General features: G+C 45.0%; 1 protein-coding gene across 2 annotated transcripts in view; it reads left to right on the plus strand.

Annotated features, from left to right (window-relative positions):
* Nucleotides 1-20,961, plus strand: part of CCDC50 (coiled-coil domain containing 50) — a 42,079-nt gene that overhangs the window by 14,295 nt on the left and 6,823 nt on the right. The window contains exons 2-11 of one of the 2 annotated variants that reach the window (XM_039713886.1): nt 3,670-3,732; nt 5,052-5,181; nt 8,770-8,860; nt 11,525-11,642; nt 15,265-15,963; nt 17,417-17,523; nt 18,104-18,148; nt 18,692-18,796; nt 19,682-19,761; nt 20,756-20,847. In XM_039713886.1, the coding sequence (XP_039569820.1) occupies nt 3,670-3,732; nt 5,052-5,181; nt 8,770-8,860; nt 11,525-11,642; nt 15,265-15,963; nt 17,417-17,523; nt 18,104-18,148; nt 18,692-18,796; nt 19,682-19,761; nt 20,756-20,847 (1,530 nt within the window). The remainder of the gene's footprint in view (nt 1-3,669; nt 3,733-5,051; nt 5,182-8,769; nt 8,861-11,524; nt 11,643-15,264; nt 15,964-17,416; nt 17,524-18,103; nt 18,149-18,691; nt 18,797-19,681; nt 19,762-20,755; nt 20,848-20,961) is intronic. The other variant, XM_039713887.1, reaches the window with a different exon arrangement.

Consider the following 20,961-nt stretch of genomic DNA (forward strand, 5'->3'; position numbering starts at 1 on the left):
GGCTGTGTGCTCAAGCTGTCTGCTTGGGTTTGTAGCAGGAGAGTGTGTGCAGCCAAATGGCTTCTTCAGCATTGCTCAAATAATTCCAAATGTGTGAACAAACCCAAGGCTTTCTGCTGCCCCACCAGTCTGCTCCATGCTGTGTCTGTCCTCTGTGAGATGGGAGCACCAGGGAACCCAGACACTGAGAGGTTTCCAGTGTGCATATCACGTTACCAGTCCAGCTTCCCTCTTTCTGTACTGGTGGGTCAATATTGCTGGTTTAAGACCCAGCCCCTTTATTCATGCCTAAGCCCTGCAACTTGGTGGCTCATCCCAGGGCAGCATTCCCACTTGCTTTGTCAGTGTTGTGTGGATGTGGGACGGGTGGTGGTAGGGCACAGCCCCAGGTCTGGGTGCTGTGTGGCTGTGTTAGGGATGGCACTGGACCTAGGTGGCTTTGGGTCAGGAGCTGGAAGTTGCAGCAGGGAAGGTGCTACTCTGGCCTATATGTGCTTCTTGACCCAGTCACTGAGCTTCAAAACAATCTAAACAGGAGCCTTTGTCCCTGCTTTATGTCTGGGACATACAACAGCTTTCAGCTGTAGCCTGTAAGAACTGAGAATTTGAGGAGTTTATTTTGCTTGTTTGTTTGGACACCCATGGGCTGCTTCCAGCACTTCTCTGGAGGAGCAGATAGAAGAAGCAGGCCTGTCTATGCAACACAAGTCTATATGGACTTTGCCTTTTTATTTTGAGCCATGCTTTCTTTAGGAAGACTTTAGTGGCCTCTCTGTCTGAAATGGTTAAACAATCATTGCTGCATGGTAGGAATAAAGCTCAGTGACAGAGGTGAGACTTTTCTGGGGTTGGTGCAAGACTGTCAAAAGACAAGGAGCAGTGTCCTATCATGGCCCTCTCACTTTCTTGCCCATGTGACAGGCATGTTTCTGTAACGTGTATTTTTCCAAACAGAGAAGTGTGTCTGGGTGTGGGTAGAATGGAGTGAAAAAAAAAAAACAACCAAACAAAAACAGTGTTAACATCCTCCTATGCTTGTGTGCCTCTCTGGGGAGGATGGAGCAAAGGTCTGCCAGCACTGTCAGCACCATTACTGACTGACAAGTCAGAGCTCTTGAATACCACAGGGACCAGAGCAGTGTGTGAGCCTGTGCAGGATGGATTTGGGAAGGGCTAGGATGTACTTTTTAAAGCATTTCTTGTAGCAGTGATCCTTATGCAAAAAAATGTTTAGCTCTGAAATCTTAATCCTTGCTCCTGTGTTGTGTGTCTTGTGTTGCTGGTACAGCTGTTCAGGCAGCTGTGCTGTGGAATTGCTCAGAGACTTATTGCAGTTAAAAGTAACACTTCCCTCCCATCCTGCATTCTCTTTTTTGTTTGTTTGTTTTTTAAACAGTTAAGAGCAAGCTGCTTCTTGAATACATGGCAATAATAACAGTTTTAGATTTGGGCAGACTGGCTCTGTGCTGAGGTGTCTTTGATCAGCTCTGAACTCACGGTAAGGCTCAAACTCTGAGTTGGATGTGTTAGATGCATCTTCCAGCAAGCCAGATGATGCTTCTTGTGAGCAGAAGGTGGTTGTTCCACAATCACTCTAGGAAGCTGAAGTAGTATTAGGGGTCACAGAATTAGTCTCTAGGGCAAGATTCCCTTGCCCTATCCTGTAAAAAGCATGTGTTGGTGACCACCAAGCACTCTGGGATTGTCACCTGTGAATAGCACTGCTGCCTGTGACTCAGCTGTGGCTTTTCCAGATCTGTGGCTCAAGGCAACATTTCTTTCTTTGTACAGAAATGGCCACTGGAAGCATTTCAATGCTATTGAGTTTCATATCATCTTTCCTTTTTAAAAAGAAGTTGCAATGCAAAAAGGCAATGGCAAAACCTTAATTACACCATCCAGATTTATTCATGCTTAAAGTGGGCCACTGTGGGATCATATAACTGTAACCTTTGTCCTCATCTCCACCCTGCTGCGTGTCACTGTCCTTCCCTGAACTGATGCCCTGGAGCTTTTGTGATCTTAAAACACCTTTCAGTGCAGACAACCAAAAATTCCATTGACTATGGTAAAGCATTATCTGATCTCTTGGTACAGACAACTGAAAACTCTTCCAGATATTTTGTGAAGATACTTGGGTGTGGAGTAATGTTTTGATGCTTCTCTAGTGGAGCATGTGCATCTGTGAGAAAAGGGAGGGCTTGTGGGATCGTGGCTTAGGAAATGCAGCTGCTTTCTCATTTCCTTTGTGGCAATGGAAATGTTTTATCTTTTCTGACTCTGAACCCTTTCACAAACAGAATCCTCATACATTCCCCTTGTACTTTTGATGCATTCTGGGGGTTTTGGGGTTATTTTCAGTTTGTCTCTTAGGCTGTGCCTGTGCTCTGCTAAAGAGAAATCTTGGTCTTCCCCAGAGGTTTTGCCAGTGGAGTGCAGCAGGAGAAGTTTGTATTTCCCTCTGTGGCTTCAGAAGCTCCTTGTAGTTCTCTGCTTTGTGATGTGTTTCAAGTGGGAGGTACTCCCCTCTGTAGGTGCTGTTAAGCTTCTTAGCTTGTCACATTGAGGGAAAAATAAATGACAGACCTCTCTATTGCAAAGTTTTTGGTGCCACTGCCTTAAACTTCCCACAAAGCAGGCAGAAACCCCAGGTCTGGCAGATCTGTGAAAAGGGGCCCCATTCTGCCGTCTGGGGGGACAGGTCACTGTCTGTCTTTGGTTCAGAGAAGCTGATGTGAACCTGCCACTAAGAGGCTGAGCCTGCTGCTGTGTGTCTCTCCCTGTCCCAGTATGTATGTGGCTTGTGTTTTGTTGCCCTGCTGCCTATCATAACAAGTTAAGAATATACTCTGGTGTTTTTCTACAGTGTAGGTAGAGCATTCCTTTGAAAGTTCAAGTGGGAAAGTGATAGGCATTGGCAAAAATCTGCTGCTTTTAAACTGGTGCCAAAGGGAGTTCGTCTGTTTCCCATTTCCCTTGTCTCAAGGTCATTTTCAGCATCTTCTGAAGAAGCTGCGGTTATCCCTGCCCATAATGCTGTGATTGATCCCATATCTGGGTTCTAGGTGCAAATCCAGCATGTGCTTTTAGACAGTCAGTGAAGCTTACAAGAAACAACTGAAAATGATACCTGAGCTGGTAGAAATGCCTTGAGAGAAATGCAGTGAGAGCCATGGAGCTGCTCAGTCTGCTCAGCTTTGGAGAGGTGCCAGTGTGCACCTATCCTTAGTGCCATCAAAACACTATTCTCAGACTCTTTAACCTGGCACACAAAGTCACAGTAAACACAAATGCCTGCCCTTGGTTTTAGCTGAATGCAGTCAGTGTGGGCATTGGTAAAAATATATAATATATATTCTGCTTGAATGGAATGCAGAGGTTTGTACCTAAGGTCTGATCCAGTGGTAGGATGAACTGTTCTGTTCTTGAAATGGAGGTTGAGGGGAGATTGGAGGAGGCATTTTATGCAAGAAGGACAAAGGAATAAACACACACAAAAATAGACATGATGGCAGGAGGAGGCAGGGGAAACCACAATTCCAGACCTTGGCTGGTAGAAACTGTCAGAAGTTCATATGCTCCCCTGACTGCCATGGTTCGTTTGATGCTTTTTTTGTTTGTTTTTGGTTTTTCTGGTGCTAATTCTCTTTACTTTGTTTCCCTGTTCAGTATGTCGAGACTTCGCTATTCTGGAAGATCATACCTTGGCCCATAATTTACAGGAACAAGAGAGTAAGTAGCAACCATCTTCAGAACAAACTGAAGCAAGCTTGTCCCAACAGATATCTGGCTTTATTTGATTTTGCTAAGAAAAATGCTTCCTGCTTTTATTTAATTTTTTCCTTTTAATGGAATACAGTTTATTATTGCTGTCTTCACTATTCTGTTACACTACACTTCACTCTGCTCCAGCTCACATTGTACCCCAGAGATAGTTGCATTTTATATTTCAATTTTGTGCTCTCCTTTAGAGTTGAGTTTGTTTATGCTGCTTATGATAAAATTGCATGTAGGAGTGCACTTGGGGTTTTGTTGCTGTGCAAGGTTTTTAGAAATGACTAGCAATTTTGGAAGCTTCAAGTTTTATAGTCTGACCTAAAGTACAACCAGAAGAGGTCTTTGTTTACTTATTTCAGAATTACCAGTGTCTGCCATTTGAAAGGAGCCTTCCTTTTCAGACATTTTGAGGTAGGGCAGCTGTACACTAGAAGAGTTCATAAAGGAGGAAAAAAAGAACAGCCAGAAATTTCAAAGTGAATTATGCTTTTTAAAAAAATTTTTTTTCATGCTTCTCTGTTAGTTTGGGTATGTTTACATTGCAGTTTCAGGTGTGGTGGCCTCTCTAATCAGCTTCTCAGGGATTTGGTATCTGCCAGTACCAGGTGCTAATGCCGTTCCTGCTGCTCCACCAAGGGTGCAGCTGCTCATGCCCTTGGTGCTGGAACCTGAGACCATTGAATTACAGAGGACTCTGGGCTGCAGCTCATGTAGCCATTTTTTCTAGCAGGCAATATCCATGTATGGTAAAGGACTCACTGGAGCACTAAGTTGCTCTGTTGCTAAATATAAAAGTAGGGAGATTTTTGGAACTGATTCTGCTGAGAGTGAGAGGAGTTTTCTTCTGTAGAGGTTATTGAGAACAAATTAGGAAAGTATCCATAATAAGTGGTTTAAGTTCAGCTCATCCTCACTGGCCTCTGGTGGTCCCTCCCAGGCCCACTTCATTTGTCTATGGTGGTTTTCTGTAGTCAGAAAATGAAATTCAAATCCTAAAAACCATTTCTTATAATCCTGGATGTGTTTAAGATACGCAGAACTTGTTTTGGTATCAGGCCCGTATACAGCCCCCTCAGTGCTGAAAAGAGGCAATCTCAAGCTGCTAGCATAATTTCAGTTCAGGACTTTCCCACCTTAGAGAGACTGCTTGGTGTTTCCCTGCCAAGATCTGTCTTCCTTTCTGGGCTGGAATCTCCCTCCCACTTGGTTTATCTTGTTCACTCAGTGAAGTTCTGCAGCCTGATTTGAGGGTTCTTGTCTGTGTTTATTTCCAGTTGAGCATCACTTGGCCACGAATGTTCAGCGTAATCGTCTGGTGCAACATGACTTGCAGATGGCCAAGCAACTGCAAGAAGAGGAGGATAAGAAAGCCCGTGCTCAAATCCAGAAACACCAAAAAGACTTGTGAGTTTGCGCTGGAGATCTTGGAATGGGAATGCCAGTCCCATTTGGTCAGAGCACTAATATCAGCTGCTTTGAGTTGACAGTGCGTGGGGTTCATCAGCCTTTTGCTTTTGTTTCTTTTTTCCTTTGGCTGTCCACTGCTGTAAAAGTAGTGATACCAGGCTCTGGCACAGAGGAATGAGAGCAGCATGGGGCAGGTGGTCTTAGGGCCCATCCTGCCTTAGATACTGTTGCCTGTCCATGAGAAGGAGCCTTCCCATTCTACTGCTTGTTGTGAAAATGGGATAACTTCGCCACTTTTGTTGACCTTGTCCCTGGCTGAAGTTTGAGAGTGAAGGAACCGTGCCACAGAAATACCCAGTGCTACAGGGAATCTCTCTCATGTGAAAATTGCAGATATTGGTGTGTTTGCCCTGTGCCTGATGAATGCTTTTGAGGAGCTGAGTGTGATGCTTTTGTGTCCTGCACTGACAGCCCCTGTATGTGCTGGCAGCTATTTAGCATGAAGTGACCTGGGAAGGGGAATTGCTGCTCCAGGGTGGCTCGATGGGGATGGGTGTTGGGGACAGGCCTTTTCTTGCAGTCACTGACTTCTGCAGTAACTGTGGGAGGGTGTTTAATGACAGATCCAGTTTGCTCTTCAGGTTTGCTCAGTCCCCACACGCCACATCTTAACCCTGTGGTCTGTGGTTTGGCTCTCTGTGTGCCAGGGCTCTCAGCTGTGGAGCTGGTGTAGAAGTGAAACATGGCAGCACAGGGCAAAACAAACTGTGCTTTACAATCCCAAGTGGACTTGCAGAGCATTGGATGTAACATGGTTCATGGGACAGGGCTCAGCCAGATCCCACTCATGAGATGTGGGTGGATGGGGGTCCCTGCAAATACAAGGTCTGCAAGGCAGGATGCATCTCCCAGCAGTTGTGCTGCCTCCTGACTTTTGTTGGGTTCTGGAATGCCACCCACCAGGTGCAGTTGGTGGTGGATCACAGAGCCTGGGTGGCTCATCTGACAGGATCAGTGACAGAGCAGAAGAGCTCTGTGTTGCAGATGTGGGAGACACAGGACTGCCTTCAAAGCAGCAGCTCATGAAAGCTTTGAAGCTGGGGCGTGACAGATCAGCCACTGTTTTCAATGTTCCCAGCACACTGGGACAGACCTTGTGTACATATGTATCTCTTAAGTCTGTGCTTTTTTTCAATAGTTTTGTCTTTATTACCAATTAGAGATGTGAGTGAGTAAATAGCAACATAAAAATTGATTTTGTATGACAGACATGATTCTTCTTTGTTACTTGCTGGGAGCTGCAAACAATTTTCTTGTTGTAGGACTCTGTAAAATGGGATTTACGAACTTGGTGAGCCAAAGCACAGGCAGAACTGCTGATGTAAAACGTTATGTCAGCAGCAGTTCTGCTTCTGAGAGCAGGAGCTCTTCTGCAAAAATAGTAAAAGAAGTTAGAGGTATCCTTTTATAATTGGATCTTTTTCTTCCTTAATTCTTTGTACATTCCCGCTGTCTCTCTTCCTTGTCCAAGAGTAGCATGCTCTGGCAACAAAATAATCCCTGTTGTTGTTGCTCTCTGTCATTATGAGCGTTTGATGCTACAAGGTGATGGCAGGAGTAAGAAGGCAGAACTAAGGGGTCTTTAGAAATAGAAAACAAAAAAGCTCTTCAAATTTTTTTGCTTTCTTCTCTCTTTCAAATCCTAATTTCTCTCAGAAAGACTTTGTGAAGATAAATGAGAGAATAGAAACATTTCTTTTTAAGAATGCAGGGAAGCATCAAACCTGATTTTCACGCTTCTTTAAAAGCATCTCTTGCATCTAGCTGAGCAGCCTGCACACTGCTAAGCATAGTAGCAAGATTACTAAAATAAAATAGTGTGAAAATATGTTCTTTCCCCGTTTTGCTCCCAGTGCTGTGATAGTTCTGTTTCACTGATGTGAACAGTTCCTTTGAACAGTTCCCTTAAACAATCCCTTTTTTTTCTCCTCATCTGGCAATAACTAGTATCTGCAGTCACTGTGAATGGGAGGGAGCTTTCTGATCACACAAACTTTTAGGTTTTTTCTCTTTTTGTAAACTGATGTAGAGTTTTCCCAACATTCTTAACACTCCTGGCTGCCCAGGAGTGAAGGACACATGAGTGGGATGTTCAGGAATTGTGGTGTTTATGCTGCTCTGGCTGATTTCTGGGATCTGATTGGCACTTGAGCTCACATTAAGGAAACTGAAGGGCAAGAAGAGCTGTCAAAGCTCTTGAACTTGTTTTCTTATGCTCACACAAGTTAATACATTAGTTTATGTTGACTAAGTAATCAAGTCTCAGTATTTCATTACTGCTGAACAATAAACCCCCAAATGTAATCCTCGGTAACTGCTGTTCTTAGGAATTGATGTGGTGTACTCCAAGATGTGTCATCAGAAAGAAGAAAATGCTTTTGTATTTGCAATACTTCTGGTGTTCTTTGCTGGTAACAGAGAGGCAATGACCTTGTTGCCTTGGCTCTGAAAGATGATTAGTTGTTTTTCTGTTCTGTTTGTCTTCAATAGGATGTATTTTAAGCATTTAGCAAGTCAGTTTGTGTTGATGAACTTGGCACCTTGGCTCTGCTCACAGGAGCCAAGGGAACTGGAGACGTGCAATGCCTTGATGTGTCTGACCTTTCTAACTTGTTTTCTACCTAGTTTCATGTCCTCAGGGCCTGGGGTTGTAAAGGATCCACTGCCAGGCTCACTGACAGCCTGCTCCCTAGGATTTGCTTATTCAGCTATTGTTTTCCTGGGAGCTGTGGCTCTCTGCTGGTGCTAGATTTGCCAAAGTCTCTTTTTAAAAATCAAGTTCAAGAACTAGCTTTGCTGCTGCGTGAACTCTCGTGGCTTTGAAGAGATCTGTCCCCAGAGTCAAGTGAAACACACACAGGCACATGCAAAAATTGCCAGGTTTTATTACCTGGATGAAAGAAACTCGTGTCCTGAAATGTTTGACCTATTGATAACTGCAGTCCAGAGGTGTGCTTCCAAGGAGCTGTTGACAGAAATAATCTTCTTTTTCTTCCTGCTGTGTGCCTTCTTGTTGCCTATGACAAGTGAATTGTTTCTTAGTGACATCTGTCCTCTAAACCCTCTTGTTGCAATGTCCTTCCTCTCCACCCTTGCCACATATCCACCCCTTCTGCTTCTCTTCTTCTTTACTTTCTGTAAAAGAAGGTTCTGTTGTGCCCCTGAACTTCTCCTTAGATACCACATGGACCAAAACTCAGCAGAATTAGGCTGTTTGAAGACTCCTGAGCACTACCTTGGCCTGCCCTATTTTGTGGTACCTATCTCCTTTCTTAGCAATCTGCCCATGAATCTCTTTTACTTATTATTCTGTGGATGTTTTGGGAAGTATTTTCTAAATTTGGCCACCAGTAAGTACAGGGAGTCCTGGTCCCTGGTGAGGATTCATAGCTCTGCACTAACACTGAGTAATAATTCTTTTGTGTAAATTGGGTGGATTTTTTTTTAGCTCTTTTATCCCTTTCTCCAGGCTGACTGATGCCTGTGGCTGCAGCTGCCTGTAATCCCTGTCTCCTTGCCTTCTAGGGAACGACAGGACTGCGAGATTGCTCAGGAAATCCAAGTGAAGCTCGCGTTTGAAGCGGAGGAGCGCCGCAGGCAAGAGGAAAAAGACGAGGTAACCTTTAAAGCTGCAGGGATGGCAGGGCTATTTGTAGCAGCCCTTTCAGGGCAGACATTTCTTGGCCAGTAGCCACAGGAGTTGGCTTGCATGGCAGTCCTTGTCATGACAGATCTCTGTATGCACAGAGATTTTGGGGAGTCCTGTTACAGGAACAAGATACAGTCATAGTCCTCACACTCAAGGGTCATAAGGGTTGTTGATGCCAGTGGCCTTGCTAATGAAGAGGTCAAGTAATAGGTAAGTCTTGCTGAGGTGTTTATTGCCCTGTTGTAGGAAGTTGTAATTGTTTATACACTCAGAGAGCTGCTTGCTTTCTCAAGTGCAAGAAGACATGTACTGCTCTTGGGAGAATCCTGGGCCATTATTTCTTTGTCTTTAATGCAAAGATTTCAGTGGAACTCTTGGCCCAGCCATCTGTCTCTGGCTTCTCCATTCTTCAGTTTAGTCTTTCACAGCCTGAACACCCTGTTACAGTTTCTTGGTGTAAGGAATCTGTAAGCAGGTTACTTTTGTGACTTCAGAATGTTTCTCTGCTCCTTTTGCTTGAGAATGGGTGATGTGGTTTGTTCATAGTGTACAAAGGGTTTTGCTTGTTGGTCACCTCAATGGATCAGCCTGTCAGATTGAGTTTTCAAGAAACCCACAGAGTAGAGAAACACCTGTGAGAACCTGGAGTTTGTCCCCTTTCTTGATTTCAGATGATTTCCTGAGAAGCCTGAGTTGTCTTAAGATGTTCAAGAGGCACCTGGTGGCATTCTCTATGTTAGGAAGAGCTTGAACACAAGGCTATAGTTCCTGGCAGAGCCTGAAATAAGAATCTGCCCTTACCTGACAGATGCATCGGATTTTATTGCAAGACTTCATTTTCTTCTTCTACCATTAATTCCAAGCAAGTACTGAAAGGCTGCCCAGACAGATGGGAAGGGCTTGGCTTCCAAGTGGAGCTTGTGCTAACAGGGTGGGAGGAACACTTTGGCTACAGGATTTCTGCTTAAGAGGTAGTGATCTGTCATATTTTTATCAGGAAGGTGAAGGAGATGGAAAACTAATGTTGACTTGTGAATTGCATCTTTCCTTCCTTCTTTATGTAGAGAACTGCAGGGATGTCAGCAGTCTGACAGCAGGTCCTTGCAGCCTGTCAAACCTGCCTGCTGACCATCTTGTGCAGTTGGGAGCAGGCTTCAGCTTAAAGCAAGGAGAAGTCATAAATATTCTCTCTCTTCCTGCTGGTACATGGAACGTTCCCATGTGTGTCTGAAATGTAGCTGAGGACTGAGGCAGATCCTTTCTGGAGTGCAGGTATTTTAAATGAAGCACTAAGCCTGCCTGCCCTGCCGGCTTATGAATCCTGTTTGTAAGAAGTGGTTTGTGTGGATTTGCAAGTCCTGAGCTGTCTCAGTCCTGGAGATAATGTGCTTTAGCTCATATATTTATAGACTTACAGTACTTGCTAGAAAGGTTAACCTTGTCAGAGGAAGGAGTCTGTGGAGACTTTGTTTTGTGGTTTTTTCTTTTTTTTTTTGGAAGGAGCCTGTGGCATCCCCAGATTTTCCACAAAGCTGGTTTCAGAGCAGATCCTGCCTGAATCCTGAAATAATACTTTGTACTTGAGCAGCCATCCAATGTCCTCCAGTGCTGGCTTGTCTCTGGAGGGTGTTGACTCTTAGTTTGCATTTCAGCCATGCCTTTCCTGCCTGCAGTGTCCACTTTACATGCATGGCTCTGTAAAGGTCCTGAGGATTAGGAAGGCTTAAATGAATAGCATCCAAAGGGGCAGCTTGCCCTGCTGGTATCTCCCAGCTTTGCTCCCTACTCCAGACTGGCTTCACTGACTCACAAGCTTGTGGCCTCAGAGGAGCAAGCCCCAGGGAGCTGTTTGCAGTTCCTAGGTCTTGTTGATCCATTAGTCATCTCGAAGGAAAACCAATTAGGAAAATGGAGTGCTCTTCTCTTTGGCATATCTACCAAAACTGTGACAGAAAACAAATGGCTGCAGTCCCCACTGTGCTCCTGCCTTGTGCCTAGTTTGCTCTTCCTAATGTCCTTTCGATTTTCTTTTCCTTTAAGTCTCTGTCTGTCAAACTGATGCATTTCCCTGCCTGGCATCCTGTAGTCCCTGCAAATTACAACCAGTGTGAAGTGAGTTCACGGTTTGCTCTGGGAACTCCTTCCAGTCAGAAGTGCCTTTAGCTGGACAGTCTTTGCCTCTGTGCTTTTCTTTCCCTGGCAGCGTGCAGGGAGGAGATCAAGCCCACTCCCTTTAGTGGCTGTGCACTTCTGTGACTTCCAAATCCTTGTGGAAAGCCTGAGGTTGCACATGCAGTCTCTTCTGCCCTGCTTTGGCCACTAGGGCTTAGCAGGCTTGTGTGCAGGAGGAGCAGGAACCTGGGAGTTGGCCATGGTGTTGGAATCTCAGTACTGGGCTGAGCTGACTACTGACTGGGTTGACTACTGGTTGCTGACACGGTCCCTTGTGTCACCCATTAATTTGAAAGCCTCGTCCAGTCCAGGGCTTGAATTTGAGCAACCATTATTATGTCTGAAAAATTAAACTATTTTTTGGTAAGGATTTTAATAATTGAATAAAGAATTTGACCTAAAGAATCTGGAGATACTTTTTAGTGGTGATTTAATGTCTGTTTTTTTCCATCTCTGCAGGATATGGCCCGTCTCCTACAACAGAAAGAACTGCAGGAAGAAAAAAAGCGCAAGAAGCACTACCCAGACTCCCAGGGACACACAGGCTATGAAGAGTGTTATTATGCAGAAAATGGAGGTATGTTTCTGCAAGATAAAAGGTCAGGATCGTGGTAGTGTAGGTGAACCTAGTGGTCAGACAACTCTTTATCCCTCAGACTCAACTTTATGCTACAGTCCTGCATTTAGCATTACATCAGTCCTGCGGTCAGAATCAGATTATTTTATAATCAGGAAGTATTTAGTTAAAAAAAATACAGAGAAGACAATTTGATAGTTTTTGTTGTCCTTGAAGGTGGCCTAAATGACAGGGATAGGTAATGTGGTTTGTGTATGTGCAAGTACAGCCACACATGCATGTTTTAAAAGTGCTTGTGGAAAAAGACAGTGGCTGGTAAGGTAGTTGTTACGGTGTGATCCCAAGGGTGTGGGGGAGAAATGCTGGTGAAATTCCTTGCTTGCATTATAAGAGAGACAGTTCCATGTGCTCATTTGTGATGCTGGCACGGCTACATGAAGGAATAAATGCTGGTTCATGGAGATGTGTTTCAAAAATAGCTCCTTGCAGGTATGTACTCAAGCTATAAAATTAGCACAACTGCCTTGAATGACTTACTGAAGAACAAGGTCATCTCCACTGAATGTCTCTGCTGTGATTATCATCTGGGACTGTACAGTGTGGAAATTATTTGATCCACAGCGCTCTATTGCTTCCTTTTGGTCAGCTTCTGTGATTGAATACAGACCTTCTTTGAACTGGGAGGAGAGAATCAGGGTGTATTTAATTATGGAGCAATCTGGGGACGGCTTTGCTTTGCACTGGTGGTGGTTTCTGTGTTCTTTCTTCAAAAAATGTGGTGGAGAAGATGGGTTGCTTTTGATTAACACATTGTGAAGATGAAGATCAAACCTCATTTCTCATTTTAACATCAATGCCATTGGCAGTTTTAAAGTCATTTATTTGAACTTACGCAAAGTGTTTTAGTTTCAATTTGGAAGAAGTTCAAAGATAGCCAAGAAAGTACAAAGCAAAAAGTTTAAAAGTGCAAAACAGTAACCAAGTGGAAACTTCATGGTTACAAGTCATTCTACATCTACAAAGCTGGGAAAAATTGATCTTGGAGTCCGACAGCCAAGCCACTCTTCAGGTTTTCAGAATTAAATGGGAGAAGTCTGAAAAAATACAACATAGGCAAAAGTGTGCATGCAGAGGTAGGATGGATTTTAGTAACAAATCAGCTGACAAAGCCTGTGAGTTCCTGAAGTAAGACTGTGGTTTGGATTTGGAGAGCAGGATATCTTGTGGGTATAAGTTTTCTTCCTGCAGTAATCCATAATTTTGAAGGTGAGGCAGGAGGTGTTGCCTGACCAGTCATAGCAGTGCTGCTCTTGGTCTGCACTCCTTAAAAGCTATAAAGGATTGGAGTGTATTTTATGCCTGGCTCATCTAGCTTGTTGTTCTGGGAACTCTTAATTATTTGAGCACCATTTGATTAAGCTTCAGCAGCCTTGGTTTGTATTGTCCTCATTAGTTGTGAATTGAAACAAATAAAAAGCCCCTGCTTTAAGTTTATTTTGTTTTTGGTGGGAGTGGGGTATTTTTTTAGGTTTTTTTATCGTTTGAGACTGAGATAAAATTTATCCATGTCCAGGCGGAATGTGGATTAGGCCTGTTGCTCCAAAGCAACCTGAGCTCTTTAAAAGTGGAAAAATAAACACAAGAAAAGGCAGAGTTCCTCCCAGAAATGCCTGTGCCATGAAAAACATTTTTGTATTCACTCAGTCACTTGCTGCTTCAGAGAGTATCACCAGGGTCTGTGGAGTGTTTACATGGCCCCTGTGGAAGGTGCCACAGGAACCAGCACCTGCTGGTGAATTAATCACCCTGAGATATCCAAAAAGCAAATTGCCTGCCTGGGTTGTCTGGTATGGTTGTGTTACCTGCAGCAATCCTTTCCCAGCACAGCCAGGCTTTGCTCTTTTGTGTTTTCCTGCTCTCTGCTGTTGTATTTGTTGAGCTTTCCTCAATGATGAAATTGAATTAATTTTTAGACCCTTGTGACTATTGTTTAAAAACTGGCTTTTGCTTTCAGGCTCTGGTCTCTGTTGTTCAGTAAGTCACTTGGATTGTTTGATTGGGTATTTGTTTTCTGTAAATCATATGTATGATCTAAAACTGAACAGAAAAAATCCAACCAGTTAAAGAGCAAGAGCAACCACAGCAGTTCCTGTTACAGATCTTGGACTTTTAAAAATACACCTGTTCTGGATAAAAGTCACACAGACTTGTTTTGAAGGTGGATTTTCTGTAGGCTCTATTTTTGCTGGCTCTGAAAAAGTTTTTTCTGAATAGAATGACTAGAAGGGAACATTCAGTTTTGGTGTGGGGTTTGTTTTTCTCCCTCTGAAATCTGGATAGATTGTAAGTGAGACAGAGCTATTCATTAAAACAGAATGCAATTCATGTGCAGTGAAATCTATTTTAAGTATTTTGAGATACTATAAAACAAACTCTAGATAGTTGAGGAAAGTTTGCTGCTGCAGGGTTTTTCTGGTGGGGGGTTGTGTGTGTAGTTCTGTTTCAAATCAATCTCTGCTTCAAGGCATTTTTTTCATTTTGAAAAGCTGTTGTAAAGAGATAATAGTTCATTCAGGGCAATGATTTTTTTCTTAGGAAATAGGTTAGTTGAAAAAATAAATCAATTAGTAGAGTGTTTGCAGGCAGATTGCTGCATTCTTGTAGCTGTTTCAGGTTTACTGAAACTAAAAGCGGAGAAAATTTCTGCCTGCATTCTGGAAAGCACAGAGGAAACAACCCCACCAAAAAACCGAAGTAAGCAGCTTTTCTAGCTACAATGCTGAGGTCAGGAGCCTGGGTTTTCTGAAGTCTTAATCTGCCCTAAAATCTCTATCCATAACTGTCTCTTCATTCAGAGCTGAAACTTACTTTTGGACAGTGAATAAGTGCAGGCCCTGAAACTTGTGGGTCTGCAAAATATATGTGACAGCCTGTGGTGGAGGATGTTTGGATGCTGCAGCTATGCTCTTCTTGCTTTTAAAGAAAAAAAAAATCCTATCCTACCTGTTTACTTCTTTTCTGCTTTATGTGGCTCTTTCCCCCAATTAGGTGAGACTTTTTTCTGATGAAAAACCTTGTGCCTGAAGCCAGGGCAAGGCTCTTGCCATGCTTATAAACCAGGGTCCAACCTGACCACTCTGCTTGGCCCCTCCTGGCCTTATGCCCCTCATTGTCTCCCAACTTTTCCTGCATCTTGTGCACTTCTTTGCAAATCTTTCCCAGGTGGATTCAGGATCCTGCAGCAGTGATGTGTCATCAGGAGATGAGCTGCTCTCTTGGCTGTTTTTCAGCCCCAGTGGCATCATTAAAAGTCATTTGTCTCTGTTTTGACTTGTCCTTGTTTAGGAAGTGCTCAGACACTTTTGGGTTGTACCTGTGCTTTCTGATCCAACCTTGTTGCCTCCTGTGCTGCCCTGCTAGCCAAACTGCCATTTTACTGTGTCCTCTCTTGTATCCTGCCAGACTTATCTGTCCCTGTTATTATTCTTTCTTTCATCATGCTTTGCCTGCCTTTTCAGCACCTTGTATCAAGCTCCTTCCTCTCCCTGCTGTGAGTCTGGCCTCAACCTCTGTTAACCCCTGCACCACTAACCCCCTCCTTGTTTGTCCCCCCATTGCTCAGAGCAGCCCTGGGGTGACCCCAGAGAGCAGATTTCTGAACCTCCCAGAGCACACAGTCATGGCAGGTGCAGGCACCAGCAGAGAGAGCGCCGAGGACCCCCCTCGCCTTTGGCCGGCCATGCCCCCAAACACGGGCACTCCACCTCAGAGGGCCGTGGAAGGTCTCCTCAGCTGAGAGAGGCCAGCAGTGGCCATCAGCAGGAGCAGAAGACAGCCAGCCAGGGAAGGTCCAGGAGACATCTCAGCCTTGACATGGAAAGAGAGACCGAGCACCGTGCCTGTGATCACAGCAGTAGCTGGGAGCTGCAGGAGAGGAGGACAGCTGGCAGGGAGAAGGAGAGGAGACTTCTCAGTCTTGACCTGGAGTTGGAGCATGGACTCACAGAGGAAGCACGGCACAGCAGAAAGCCACCAAGGCAAGACAGAGAAAAGCACCTTCCCCTCCTTGAGATGGAACTGGAGGCACAGCAGGAGACCTGGCATCGGGGTGGCAGACAGCACCCTGAGAAACACAGATCTCACCATCAGGGCCACTCGTCACACAGCGTGGCACGTGACGAGAAGCTCTGTGATGCTGAATCTAGAGATGACTATAGGAGGGGTGAGGCAAGAGCCTACAAAAGGGCAGGACACAGGAGACACTCCCCCTCCCCTCATGCTGTGAGCCAGGGGAAGGCTGGAGGCTGCCAGCGAGACCCAGGTAACCAAGTGATGGGCAAGGTGTGCGTATGTGTGGGGATGGACCTTTGCGTGCCCCACCCTGGTGTCTGAGATGCGTTTGGCTTCCTTGAAGATGCTTCTCTCCAGTGGCCACCTGCAATGTGTACACAGGGAATCTTGCCCAGTTTTCTTCCTGATTTAGCAGGATTCTTCTTATCCATTAATGTTCTTGCTCTGTATCCTGATGTTCTGTGGCATTGGAGAGGATGAGTAAGAAGGTATTGTTGGAGGTGGTGCCCTTGGTATCCTTTTGTTTAAGAAAACAAATTTCTTCCCCCCACCAAAAAAAACCACCACACCATCCCCAAAGAAAGACCCCCCCCCAGAAAACTCCAACCAACACCCAGCTTTTGTTTTTGAGATACATTTTGTATGATGGCCTCCTTGTACAGGAGAAAAAAAGGAAACAAAACCCTGAATGTTAGGTTATGGTTGTATTTTGTGGAGTTGAGATGCAGGACTGTAAGTGAGGACACTTTGCTTAAGCACTAAAAAAACCAGTAATTTTCATCCACTTCTTATTGAAAACCCTGCTGGCAACTTAATTAATTCACTTTGGGCAAAGTTCACTAGTGCACTGGGCATCCAGCTGGGTTCAATTTGCAAGATTCTTGCCAAATTCTGTGCAAGTGGAATTTTCTGGGAAATGTGTACCTGTATAGTTCTTGCTCAACAAGCACTTGGCTTTAAACATCTAGATCTTTTAAAGTCACAGTGGAGTAGGGGTGACCTAGTGAAAGTAGGAGTTTAGAGATCTATATCTGGCAAAGTGTGACAATTATTCTTCTTCCTCATGATACAAACACTTTCCTTAGGGAAATAGAAGGTGCTGATGCGGTTTAGCTTTAAAATAATAGAACTCTATACTCAAAACAAGAACTGAACATTATATGAACTTCAAAAATGCTTACATTTCTATATTGTCATTGAATTGTAAAATTCATGGGTCATCCCAAGGAAGAAATTGTCTGAAAACCCATGTGAGCCTGTCCTGGTTAACCCTTGCAGCCCATGCTGCTTCAGCTGTGTGTTCAGACTCTGCTGTGCTCATAGCAAATGTTGGGTTTCTCTCTGCTGCCCAGTTTTGCCACTGTATCTGTATCAATGCAGAGAGTGACAAATTATAATTCCTTTGCTAGCACTGCTGTCACCAAAGACTTCTTCAAGGGACATGGCCTGTTTTGCCATGGGGTTGCATTTGTTACCTGAGGCAGGGTGTGGCAGGTACTGCTGTGTGCATGGGGAAGCCTCCCCAAGCTCTGTGCTGCACCTCAGCTGAAGGTGCTCTCACACCAGCAGTGTGGCAGGTACACTGTGATGACCTCTGGTTCTCTTGAGGGGGGGGTTTGCAGGTGGCTGAGGAGATGGTGGGGATCTCCTTACCAAAGAATTTGGAGAATGGTTGAGTTGATTGTTTTCTCTCAATTCTGTAGGCACTAATTTGAGGGGAAGGAAACAAGCCATGTACGATGGACCCCGAATGGAACAGGAGTTGTCTGATGCAGAGATTGCTCGGAAGCTGCAGGAGGAAGAGCTCCTGGTGAGTAGAGAGGGTGCATTGCTCCACTTGAAGGAACTAAGGCAGCCAGCACAGACAACTTTACTTTGTAAACCTTTAATATATATGAGTATTTGACCTAACGTCTTGCTCCTGTGCATTCTGCTAATTACCCTTGTCTTCCATACACACAAATATGGAGTGACAGCTGGCTTCCAACTAGTAGGCCCTGTTTTTTTGAAATAAACACCCCAAAATTAAAGTACTGAAGCAAAGTGATATTAAATGGATGCTTTCAGGCAGGTGAAGATGGCATGTAGTCAGTGTAAGCAGCTCACAAGTGAGACAGGCCATTGTCCATCTTTGAGAGAGAAGGCAGCAGAGTAGGAAATGCTTCGTGGTGTGGCCAAGCAGATACATGAGGGCAAAATTCAGCTGAAAAGCTGAAATGGCAAATGGGTTGTGAGGTAAGTATTGGGGTAGCTAAATGTATTTGGAGAGGATGATGGTGTATTTGTATGGACACCTACTTGCCCTTCCCATTAGGTTGATGAGTATGATTAATTCAGAGATGGTAATTTTTTGTCTGTTTTTCCTTCTCCACTTCTTTCTGGCCATCCAGGCTAATGAAGCAGATCAGAAGGCAGCTCAAGTAGCCCAAGATGAGGTGAGCAACAAGTCAAATACTTGTGGAATTCCTTTACTTGCAGAAGCTGCTAAACAGCCCTTGTTTTCTCTGACCCTCTAGTTGTTAATTTCTCTCCTTGTAGGGGAAGCTTGGGGCTCCAGTGGGATTTTCTCCCAGATGGGTTTTGTGTATATGCTCAGGCTGGCCAAGCAGACAGTTGCACTGCCTGTTGCAACCATGACAAAGGCAGGAAGTTCAGGTTCTGTAAGAACATTTCTTGTAACTAAAACCCAAGGGAGACAATCCAAGATGCTGTGAGATGAACCACCAGCCCCTTTAAGGAGAAGGGATAGAGGGCAGAAACGTTCTGCAAATGCAGTTCTGGTAAATCAGGGAGCTGTTGGACATGCTACGTGTCACCGGTCTTAATTTTGCCCTGTCCATTGATTTCTGATCGCAGATGGATGAAATCCTGGATTTGCACCCCTTCCCATTCAGCAGCTGTCCATGGAAAAGGGTTTGAATAACTCAGACCCACAAAAGCAGTAAAATTATCTGACAGAGTCTGTGTTTCCCTTCTAGGAAATTGCTCGTCTCTTGATGGCTGAGGAGAAAAAGGCTTTAAGAAAAGAGAAAGAAAGAGAAAAGTCTTCCTTTGAAAAGAGGAGGCATGATCAAGATTGGAAGGTATGCCAGGCTTCAGGAGGCACCACAGATAAGGTGCTATAATGTTATTCCTATTTTCAGAGGGAGGTGAGTGTGTATGGTGGAAGCAAAAGGTGGTGATGCACCTAAAGGATCTTGCAGCTGCTTCCTTTTGGAGCCACCTCCTTGCTTAGATGTTTTTGGCTTCAGCCTCAAGCAAGGTAGTCCTTTGAGGATAGCACTGGATGTCACAGCACCTTGTGGCCTTCCTGAAGCACTGTCAGTCTCTGGTGCAGGACCTTCCCTTTGCTGAAATCCTGACTGTAGCAATAACAGCAGTAGTTGGCTCTGTTTGTGTAAGGGCAATGCAGCTGCTTCAGTTGTCACTGTGCCTCATAACTGGCTGTGTAATGAAAGTCCCGAGTCTGTCATGCCTGGTTTTGGTAGGAGTAACACCAGAGAGGCTTGGCTGGCCAGCATGGAGGGGATAGGAAACAAATTTTATGGTCAGCACTGCTAAGGTGCTAAAGGGGATGTGGTGTTAATCTTGGGGACAGATGGTGGCAGCTCCGGTGTTTTCAGCCTCCTTCCTGAGTTTCAGTGGTTGCAGGAGCACAGCTGCCTGCAGCTGGGCCTTCCTGCTCAGCCCAGCCTTGTGCACAGTCATTACACCCACACTGTGTTTGGCCCCAGCCTCAGAATTGTCCCTTACTGCTATCACATTTTAGAGCAAAAATTGAGTTTGGCTCAGCAAAGCTGGGTTTTTACTGAAAACGACTCCTGACGCTGGCATTGGCATGTGTGGCTGTAGTTAAATTTGTGTGTAAACCAAGTACAAAGGGGCTGTGTGGAATTGTGGCAGTCCCAGTGTACTGGCTGGTGTCTAGCAAGGCACGCAGACAAGCTGATTTCCCTTCTTGCCATCAGCCTGATGCAGGCGAGTCCACGCGCTCAAGGTCAAGAGAAGGGCCCGAAACTCAGCGACACAGAAGTGACAGGCCTTCAAGGTGAGCTTCAGCTGGCTGGCAGGAATGGGAGTGCAGGTGGGAAGCTGCTGAGAAGCTGAGTCCTAGGGAGGAGGTGTGGGATGAGCAGCCTGACCCACCCAGAAGGGACACAGTGGAGAGCAGGGCAGTGGGGGGCACGAAGCTCACGAGGTGTTTGGTGACATGCGTCACTCACTGCGCTCGTGGCACTTGTCCATCTTGGTCCCCATGCCCTGTGCTGACAGAGATTGATGAGCTTGTGCAGTGACATTTGCTAAATGGCAGAGAAACATTGAGAGGGTTAAACAGCTTCTGGGGATGTGAAACCAAATGTCATCTCTGGGCAGGAAGGAGTAATCACCATGCATTTGCACAGCTGCTCCCTTGGTCCTTGCTCCCAGTTAAGCCCTGTGCACAGCTCCCACTGCTGCATTTGAGCACCACCCTCCAAGCAAGAGCACTGTGCTTTGGGGTGTCTCATCCCAAACTGGGAACATGCTGTAGCCCAGTGCTGCTTCTGAATCCCCTGATACTCTGGCTCAATGCTCTTCATGCAGTAGTAAACCCTGAAAGTGACCCCAGTGGCTTTGATTTCCATTCCAGAAAGGAACGTAGAAATTCTTGTTGAACTTGCAAAAGAAACAACAATGGAGGTGCAGGTGGAGATTGAGAGAGATCGTATTAAAATACTCCGGGAGTAAAACTGTGCAAGCATTAACCACTTTAAAATGCTGCCCTTTTGAGTGAAGTTTCCAGTAAACTTCATAATGGAAATTATTTCCTCATAACTGAAACCATTATTAAATGAAAGAGGTCCATGATGAGCAGTACATACTCTGCTTTTCTCACTGCAGAAACAGTAATGGGCTGTGCTCTGAGGAGCTGTTCTGCAGGCAGAAGGTCTGGGCCAGGCAGGGATTGCATCAACTGACAGTAACAGAGCAGACAGCTGAGATGTTGCACTGTTGTGACTTTGAGTTATTTCCCAACACTCCTTTGACACTGTGCTTGGCAGGTCACAGCCTCTCCTCGATGAGCACTCTCGGTATTACACGAGCCAGCCCAGCCCCTTGCGCCAGATCCCCAGAACTGAGCACTCTCCTAAAGGTAGGATCAACCCCAGGGCTGCCCAGCACTTGGGTTGTTGTCAGCTCTTTTCCTCACACCGGGAACCTGCAGGGGACAGAGTGATTGAAAGTGATGCAAATAAAAAAGGGGAGT

This window comes from Passer montanus, unplaced genomic scaffold (genome assembly GCF_014805655.1).
Source record: "Passer montanus isolate IOZ18808 unplaced genomic scaffold, ASM1480565v1 scaffold29, whole genome shotgun sequence".
NCBI lineage: Eukaryota > Metazoa > Chordata > Aves > Passeriformes > Passeridae > Passer > Passer montanus.